Source organism: Adiantum capillus-veneris, chromosome 22, assembly GCF_014529385.1.
Source record: "Adiantum capillus-veneris isolate H3 chromosome 22, ASM1452938v2, whole genome shotgun sequence".
Lineage (NCBI taxonomy): Eukaryota > Viridiplantae > Streptophyta > Polypodiopsida > Polypodiales > Pteridaceae > Adiantum > Adiantum capillus-veneris.
In genome coordinates, this window is record NC_140952.1 from 143,183,686 (window position 1) to 143,193,210 (window position 9,525).

At 44.1% G+C, this 9,525-nt stretch overlaps 1 protein-coding gene across 3 annotated transcripts; it reads left to right on the forward strand.

Moving 5' to 3' along the window:
* The first annotated feature begins 3,281 nt into the window (after positions 1 to 3,281).
* Positions 3,282 to 7,656, forward strand: LOC147430361 (kinesin-like protein KIN-14U). Of its 3 annotated transcripts, none has more exons than XM_086495677.1 (11): positions 3,282 to 3,826; positions 3,964 to 4,259; positions 4,393 to 4,476; positions 4,739 to 4,903; positions 4,989 to 5,095; positions 5,252 to 5,433; positions 5,531 to 5,692; positions 5,785 to 6,000; positions 6,087 to 6,124; positions 6,322 to 6,449; positions 6,576 to 7,656. In XM_086495677.1, exons 2-11 carry the CDS (start codon positions 3,998 to 4,000, stop codon positions 7,335 to 7,337), a joined length of 2,106 nt encoding a protein of 701 aa, XP_086351803.1. In that variant the 5' UTR covers positions 3,282 to 3,826; positions 3,964 to 3,997; the 3' UTR covers positions 7,338 to 7,656. The 3 variants fall into 3 exon arrangements, with proteins under 3 accessions (XP_086351803.1, XP_086351802.1, XP_086351801.1); XM_086495676.1 differs by having other exon boundaries at positions 3,282 to 3,583; positions 3,678 to 4,259; XM_086495675.1 differs by having other exon boundaries at positions 3,282 to 4,259.
* Positions 7,657 to 9,525: the final 1,869 nt, after the last annotated feature.

Consider the following 9,525-nt stretch of genomic DNA (forward strand, 5'->3'; position numbering starts at 1 on the left):
TTGTTTACAAAAAATGGAGAGAGAAAAGATTAAACTTTGGGAGCTTGAGCTTGATTGCAATGTTTTAGCCAAAGGAAGACCCTGCTACCTGCCACCATCACCATCAAAACAACATGAAAATGTTATATATATATATATATATATATATATATATATATAGAGAGAGAGAGAGAGAGAGAGAGAGAGAGAGAGAGAGAGAGAGAGAGAGAGAGAGAGAGAGAGAGAGAGAGAGAGAGAGAGAGAAGAACTACGACTGTAAGGCCATCGGTGGTTGTAGGAGAGAAAAAGAGAGAGAGAGAGAGAGAGAGAGAGAGAGAGAGAGAGAGAGAGAGAGAGAGAGAGAAGAACTACGACTGTAAGGCCATCGGTGGTTGTAGGAGAGAAAAAGAGAGAGAGAATGGGCATTGTCAAGCATGAGAAAGCATGTGTGCGGGGGGGTTTACTAGCTGCTGGATCACGTGTGTGTGTGGTTGAGTTGTAGTGGCCCAAAATCTGCATGATGACGTTTTGGCCTGTAAGCCTTTGGCACGGTTGGTGCTACTGCATGACGACGCATTGGCCTGTAAGCCTTTGGCGCCGTGGTGTACCTGCATCCACGAGGATGTCACCACATGGATGCGCTCATGGGAAACGGTCTGTGTCGCGCTCGATTGTAACGTCCAACATGGTGATGTGGCACCATATGCTCTCATGGGGTGTTGCCTCTGGTTGCCGATGCCAACACGAGTTACTATGGGCTTGCTTATGAAGAGTGGGATTGGTTTTATACTTTAAGTATGATTATGATTTTGGAAATACGTAAATTTCACTCCATTTGCTCGCAACTAGCCTCGCGCACCATGAGACGAAAACTCGTTACTCCTAACCTCTCTTTCTCTCAGCACTAAGAGCTCTCTTTTGTCCCTCTTCTTTGCTATATGCTAATTTATCTTAATTAAATGCTTAATCAACTTAATCTTATGATAATCGAATTACATAACGATTTGATGCACCAAAGGAAATTAAAAAATATATATCAAACCCAGTATCATGCTAATCTAATAAGTAATGTAAACTTAGCTGTGAGGTTTGATTGGTCATGAATGTCATCGTTGCCACATTTACACAGTACCAGGAGCCTTTTTGCTGGCTTTGATACCATTGCTACAAACGGATGCGCGACATCCCTGCAAAATACCTCAAATAGCATGATAGAAAAGATAAAACACCACAAATATGCATACCTCCTAAATCGCACGAATTGTACAAGCACATAATTGAGAGCAGCCGTGGACTGAAAGAGATAGAGATCAAGACTTAGCACACAAGCACGTGCCAGTACACTTCTTAAAGTCGAGTGCTACACCAACACCACGAGAAAGAAGAGAGGAGAGGAGAGAAAAAGACACGAGCATTCGGTGCAATCTCCCCCCGTACAAGAGCGAGCATTTCCCTCTTGCACGTATTTATTTATAGATTCTTCAATGCTAAAAAATGAATACACATTGGCCGGCCGGCATAAATGCCCATAGCTCATAATGAGCACTTGAGTAATAAATGTACATATCCATTATCCATAACACTCTCCCCCCCAAGGTGAACCTGTTGGGATACGACGGTTGTTAATCGGTGATAATAGCCTCCAAAGTCAAAGTACTTTGAGGTAGCTCCTTGATCTATCTGTTATGATATGCAGAGTTCTCATGATTCTGTGTGGCCATAATGGAGCCTCACATTTACACATCACCTCAAGAACAAGCCCTCATGTCAATGCTATTTACCTGGCTCCCCTGCTTTATGATCTTTTGCTGTAAAAAAAGAGCATCAAGCTACTCTTGCACGCCTCGCCCTCTTATTCTACATCCTCTTGGGGACGTTCCTCCAAGTTGGGGTCATGGAAAGGCATCTCCTCCTCATGGTGCTCTATAAAGAGAGGCTACCAATTTTTGATAGAATTCTCATGGCGCTCATGCATGCGCATGTGTGTGTGTGTGTGATTTCTGAGGTGACTAGGTGGTAGCGCAAATGGGAGAGCATAGCCAACCTTTGGAAGTAGCAAAAGAATGTGGAAGTTGCTACAAAATCTGCAAAGGTTGGGAGAAGAAGGCTAGAACATATTTTTGCAAGTAAAGATTGTAGAGAGACTTGCAGCTTATGATGACTCCAATTCCACATAGTGATGCAGATCATATGTGGTGCTTATTTTAATTGTAAGTGTCTTTAGCAAATGATTTTTCTAAGCATGCAAAATTCCTTAATTTTCTTTTTCAAGAGGAACATTTTTTGGCCTGCCCCAAAGGTGTAAAGCCTTAGTGACCGACTCTATGAGGTGAAGCATCCCAACCGGATAAGGTAGGCAAACCAATCATACAAATTTAGGTAACATCCCTTAAAGGCCATGTCACACAAGCTGTCAAGGGGTTTGAACCCAAGACCTTGGACACACGAGAGCCAGTTCACGTGGAACCTTGGTTGCAACAGGTTGCCAACCAGTTTGGTTCCCATGAGGAGTCGCCAAGAAGTTTTTTGCGACTGGTTGCGAATCAATTGCATTGCTGCTCCTAGGGTAAGAGGTGAAGCACGCTGGAAACCACACCAAAAGACAAAACCACTGCTCACTTTTTAGATTTGTAGAGGGAAAAAACACCATTTTTAATGCCGTTTAGCGCTTCATGTGAACTTAAAAGTTGCTAGCTGCGGGTTGGCAACCAGTTGAGATGACTCCACGTGAACTGGCTTTTTCAAGTTCCATGTGGCCAATTTTGGTGTCAACACTCAAAAGAACTATATTGCATGTGATTGCCCTCCGCACTATTGGCACGAGCGTTTTCAAATGGGATCAACAATGGGGGTCATTCAAGCCGTTGGATGCTTTTTTGTAAATTTGGGCCGTTGTGTAAATTCGGGGCCAACACATAAATTCGGCCAATAGGTTAAAAGAGGTTCGCACCTTGAGTCTTGAACCCACGACCTCTCCAATGCAGTGCATGTGCTCTAACCACCACACCCACATGCATTCTATGAAGTATATGCATTTCAATGCTACATATGTAAATGAGGGCCGATTTGTAAATTTGGGCCATCCAATCTTGTAAATTCGGATCGTGCTAATTTGTAAATTTGGGTCATCCGATCGTAAGGCTTGCACTCTGTGTGTGCTCACCATTCTCACCTCCACCCTTGATCCCATTTGAACGTGCCCGTGCCATATAGTGGCTGAGGATTGCATAATCTAGGTAAGTTGTTGGAGTCAACTTGGAGATGGGAATGAATCATCAGTGTATTCAGTAGATAGCTAGGACTCAGGAGTAGCAGAGCGGCATTTAACTTCAGCGACTCTTCCGATCACAGTGCACACCCTGGTCCCTCGCGTGTGTGTGTGTGTATGATTGAATAATGAGAGAGAGAGCGAGAGAGAGCCAGGACGTGCGAGTTGGTTCCGCCTTCAAGAAGGAAGAAGAGCACCTTCCCCGCCCTCTCTGTTGACTTAAGAGAATCCCTTCTCGTTTTGCTCGACCCTTCATTACAATGTGCATCTGGCAAACTCGTCTGTGGCGTGCACTCGTGCAAGCGTAACTTCGACCTCTCGCAACGTGTATTTGAGGTTCTCCAGAGTTCTCGTCTGCTGCTCTAATTTCACAGGAGATATCTGTGTAACATCATTTCCTTTCCTGACCGGACCTGATTTCCTTACGCAGAAGCTGAGAGGAGCATTTGCTGAGACTACAACAATCTGCTGTGCATTTGGAGTGTAAGCTGGGGATATATGGGGCCTAGTGTCATGCATGACATGCATCCGTTTTAAGCCGGTGAATGCTGCTGCGTGTGCATCTCGAAGTCACACCCGGTCTGCTGATCTCTAAAATTCCTAGGCATTTAAGTCTACTTCTCAAGACCGTGCGAAAAATATATGCAAACCTAGCATCTTGAAGCGCTCAATCTGTATAAGCTAATTAGCTACATTTTTTCCACACTCGTTTATAGCTTGCAAACGGGAAGGTGTTTGCATTGAAATCCAATGCTGATTCCTAAGGAGGAGCCCCGGCTGGATGAGCCGCACCAGCTTCGCAAATCTTTGCAGAATTTGCGGACATCTATACAATCTTTGCTAGGATCAAAGCAGGATCTCACTTTCCGCTGGGCAGAGTCGGTGCGTTTCATCATTGAGGACATTTCTGGGGATTGTGAGGTGCCCGATTCCCCATCAAGTAGTGTCCCTCTTGATCATATTCAAGAGCAGAGCAGGGAAAATGTTGAAGAAGACCTATATAAACTTGAAGGTTGGGTTTTTCCTTTTTTCAGCGGGAATAAATAGAGAGAGAGAGAGAGAGAGAGAGAGAGAGAGAGAGAGAGAGAGAGAGAGAGAGAGAGAGAGAGTTGCGTTGCTAAAGGCAGTGCTGTTGCAATACGCAGGTGAGCTTGCCAAGCTGAGAGCAGTGTTGAAGGAAGAAGAGTCCTCGAGGAGACACTTGCATAACAAATTCCTCGACCTAAAAGGTAATGTGGTGACTTTATTAGGTAGCCAATCCAACTCCATGCACCTAGGTGCAGACAAGGAACAAGGGGCCGCTGGGGGCCTGGGGCTTGCCGTTCCAAAATTGGTCGAATCAATCTCATCATGGTTGCCTCAACTTGCCTGTCTTCCAAGTATTGATGACATCTGGGAAGTCGGGACTCGGAACAAATGCCAAATAATGACTTTTTTACGTAACTCTTGTAAAGAGTGTATCAATTCTAATATCTGACTATCTCTTAGCAGGCAATGTGCGAGTGTTTTGCCGTGTGAAGCCTTTTCTTGATGACAGGCAACCTTCTCCAGCAGTTCCTGCTGTCACACCTGCTCTTAATCAACTCCTTATCTCGGCAGCAGGAAAGAAGAAGGCTTTCCAACTAGACAAAGTTTTCCTCCCTGCATCATCTCAAGGTGCCATATTGCAACACGTTCATTCTATATCCTTTTATCTTTCATGCACATTGAATCATGTTAAAAAGGTTTACATGTGCAACAGAGGATGTGTTTGCCGAAATCGGTCCTCTGGTAAGGTCAGCCCTTGATGGTCATAATGTATGCGTCTTTGCATATGGGCAAACTGGAGCTGGCAAGACATTCACAATGGTAAGCCTGTTGATCATGACTAGCTTGACAATCGTATCATATTAGAGATGCCGGCTCAATATGTCTTGACGTTGGGGATTCCACCAACACACTATTAACATTAGAGTTGAAGCTTTGCTTCGTGCCTTCTGTTTAATATATGTACACTTGTTGCAGGAAGGCTCGAAAGACTCTCCTGGAATAGTGCCAAGGACCTTGGACCTTTTGTTTCATCAGTCCTCTCTTGACAGCAATAAGCACTACGACTTTACTTTTAGCATGCTAGAGCTCTACATGGGATCATTGAGAGATTTGCTTGTGCCAGCTCCTCGGCGCATCTCAGATTCCTCACCTAAGTGGTATGTGATATATTTTCGAGTCTGATTAGCTGTAGTTTGTCACAGCAACGATTGGTTATGTTTCGCTCTTTGGAAAAATCATGTGGGTAAACAACAGTCTCTCTATTCAAATGGATCCAACGGGTGCGGTGGAAGTTGAAAACCTGACAGAGTATATTGTCAAAGATGTAAATGAAGCTAGCCAACTGTATGTCATTGGAAGTCGGGCAAGAGCGACAGCAAGAACAAATTCCAATCAAGTGTCCAGTAGATCTCATTGGTATGAATGAAACCTTGTTCAGAAGGCAAAAGATTTTACCCTGCTGTCTTTACAATTCGACCATTACTAAGTCTTGCTGATGGTTTTGCCAGCCTCATCAGAATAACAATGGCATCTTATGAACACTCATGTGAGTATCCAGTCTTGAGTAAATTATGGCTTATTGATCTTGGAGGCAGTGAGAGACTGCTCAAGACGGATGCGAAGGGCCAGATTCTGGAGGAGGGAAAAGCTATAAACCTCTCTCTTTCGGCTTTAGGTGACGTGATTAGTGCTTTGCAAAAGAGGCAATCCCACATACCTTACAGGTGTGCTACTTCTTCTGGGAATATATTCCCTGTATAAGAATTATGGTGATTTCAAGTTGAGTTATCTTTTTTAATGCTTTTTGCAGAAACAGCAAGCTAACACAGATTCTCAGGGACTCTTTAGGTTGGTATGGTCTCATAAAGAAAAGCATTTCTTTCCTCCCTAGCCTAGTGGAGGGCATTCTTAATCCTGATCAACTGCCTTGCTCCCCCGGCCCCCGGCCCCTTGCATGCTTCTGAGTCTCAATTATGCCTCCATTTCATTTAATTAGCATTGATATCCTGGTGATTTTGTAATCGAGACCCTGCCTATGTGATCAGGTGAGGATGCCAAGACTGTCATGCTCGTTCACGTGAGTCCAAGGGAAGAAGATGTTGCAGAAACCATGTGTACGTTGAGCTTTGCCACACGCGCAAGAGGCATACATTTGGGGAAAGAACTATCTCTGGTAAGAGTGCTTGAATCAGTTGTGTGGTGGGCATTGCCTATATATTATATTTAGTGAGAGAAGAGAAAAGTGTGGATGCTTTATTGGGCATTTAAAAGATGACCCTTTTGTCCTGTCTGCATGTAGAGTGAGAAAGAAGAACGAGCAAGGTTGATGGATGAATTAAGGAAGCAGTTGGAGGAGCGTGAGAGCAATTGTGAGTATCTAAGAGGAAACATACAAGAGTTAGAGTTTTTGTGCAGAAAGAAGAAGCAGATGCTTTTGGGTGATGGTAAGCATGGTATGGTTGATTGCACAAGGGATCATCTGGTCTTACCAGCAGCCACAAATCCTGTGCAAAATTCCGATAAGAAAGAGCAGCTATATGCAGCTGGCTTGGTGGTTGGCAGGCCCAGATTCATGACTGCGACTGCAAGTAGCCGTTTAAAAGGGAGATCTGAAGGTTGTCATGTAGGCTGTTTCATCACAAGACAAAGCAAGAAGACTACAAAGCCAAAACATCGGCAATCGATGGGATTGGGGTGCAGGAGAGGAGCCAAGGTCTCTCCATTGGATTCTAACCTAGCCAATGGACAAGGATCGCTTCTTGATCAAAAGCTACCTCATATAGTTACACATGTAGGGTCTGACACCAAGCTTCGTGCACACATGTCAGAATCTAAGTTCATCCAAAGACTTGCATTTCCAGGGATAAGCAACAATGTCAAGGTAACAGATATGAATGCGAATGATGGTGTGAGAGAGTTACACCCCTCAAGTAGACAAGTAGCTAGTGTAAAGAGCAGCAGTGTCTCACAAGAGCAAACAACAAAACCAGTAATAAGAGCCTCATCAATCATGCGAAGGCGTCTTACAGTAGAGTGTTCAGGACAAATCACGGTGTTTTGACTCAACATGGGTTCATGGTTTGGGCTACATCTGCCACCATCTTGAACAAAAGCTTAGAAAGCATTAACTTAGCAGGCTTTACTGAAATGTTAAACAGTGCATCGAGAGTCCCTATTTCTATAAGATCGACACATGGAACCTCTTTAACTTACCCTAAACTCCAGTCACGGAGTTAGAGTTAATTTGCTGATCTGATGGAATTTCTGTCAGTAACGCTGAGGCCTTTGCAAATGATGGCCTTGTTATCCCAAAGCAAGTTTTCTAACATGGAGTCAAAAAAACAAAAAGAAATTCAATGCTTACCTCGCAGATTCCAATTTCCAGAAAACTTTTTCACACAATAAGGAAAGTGTGGGTGATAGATAGGGTAGATGACTTTCTCTGCTGTGCCAATTGGCCAGACGTTCCTGCAGCCATCAACAGGATATGACCAGAACTCGATGATAAAAACTAAGAGGTTGGTTAACAAGCCGAAATTTGTCCCGCATTTTATGTCAAGGGCTTCACACGTTTATCTTGAGACTTGGTCGCTTCTGTGAGCTTAAATCGGGCTGGTTTATGGTTTGTTGTTATTTGTGCACGTAAATGAGTGCAGGGGGTACTAGCTGATAGAAAATAAAAAAATCTATATCTATACTATCTATAATGGGGGGAGAGATTCAGGTTGCCACGTGTTAGCAAATCCTTGCTCCGGCCAACATCTCCTCCCCCCCCTTTGGCGTGTGCAAGTTCCGAGTTCTCCCCCAGCTTCGTATAGCGAGTTTACAACGGCTACAAATGAGTCTATCTAGAAACCCGAGTTTCATTCAGCTTTAATGTTACCCGCTCTTGCCCTATTGTGAGTTGTGCACACTTCTTCACCTTAACATGGCGTCGCTCCTACCCTGTCGTTTCGTCCCGTGCACACCTGAAGGCTTCAAGCTTCAACCTGCTCCGTTCGAGTCCTCACGTTTGCACCATTCGCCTACTATTCAACATCTTGGTCCAACATCATCAGACCTGCTCCCACTCTCTCTCTATCTCTCTCCCTATGGATAGAGCTTGACACTTCTCCTAGCGACGACGGTCTCCATGGGTGGCAAGGACGTCCTGCATCCTCCCTATACTCCATTTTTGACCTGATTGGGTGCTATCTTCTCAGTGAGGTACTGTGGGCCTTGGGATCTACATATGAGAGAGAGAGAGAGAGAGAGAGAGAGAGAGAGAGAGAGCTTCTGCGCTCATGGCTCCATTGCCATATGAGATTTAATGTGTGTGTGTGTGTATGAGAGAGAGAGAGAGGCTTTCGAGAAATGGATGAAGCACCAATAGCCACGGACTCCTGAAACTTGCCCGTCTGTGATGCCAACCTTGAAAACTGTATACATTTGGTTCTATCCACCAGCCGGCTCTCCTAATAGGTCTCTCTCTCTCTCTCTCTCCGCGCAGGTTCATGCTTATCGTGGTGTGTGTGTAATCCCACCTATAATTTTTGCTTCATGCAGCTACCTACCACCCAACAGATCTCCGCCAACTTTGGTGTTTGTTTGCAAAAATTTATCCATGCGTCCGTTTTGGTAGAGAGAGGTAAAGTCAAACTCTTTAAAGGGCCCCTTTGTGAGTCCAAATTTTGCATAATGTACATAAGTGTGAGGTCCCCAACCCGTCAACACCAAGATCGGGATGGGATCCTTGACAGGTCTCCAGGTCTGATAAAAATCAGAGTTTCTAAATAAGAAAAATCCAAGGAATAGACCTTTACCATTGACAATGGCTTGGGTCTATAGCCTTAGAAGAAAACCTAGTCCTGTCTCACAGCAAAAACGGGACAACGTATTAAAAGTCCAAAAAACCAATTCGGCCCTATAACTGCCACAATTGGGCTAAGGTATCCTCACCCAACGCTTTTTGGGAAAAAAAGATGTGAGGGCACAGCCATTGGTGGACTCCTCTTCCAAGTGAAGAAGTTTTCTAAACGTTTTAGTGCGCAGGGATGGATAGTTACCTGACTAATCAGGTCCACCTGTCCATGATTGACAACCTTAGTCAATCCCCACTTGCCACCCCGCACTCACACATGATTCTTTTGTTATTTAATTACTATCACGTTCTTATTACAATTAAAATAATGATTCCTTTTATCCTTCATAACAGGATTTTATTAAAATAGCCTTTGAAAACAGTATTGAAAACATTCTTTTAGCAAACA

Coding starts and splice junctions, on each gene's coding strand:
- LOC147430361 (XM_086495675.1), top strand. CDS start 3,998: ATGCTGATTCCTAAGGAGGAGCCCCGGCTGGATGAGCCGCACCAGCTT. Junction 4,260..4,392: donor AGACCTATATAAACTTGAAG/GTTGGGTTTTTC, acceptor TGCAATACGCAG/GTGAGCTTGCCAAGCTGAGA. Junction 6,001..6,086: donor CAATCCCACATACCTTACAG/GTGTGCTACTTC, acceptor TGCTTTTTGCAG/AAACAGCAAGCTAACACAGA.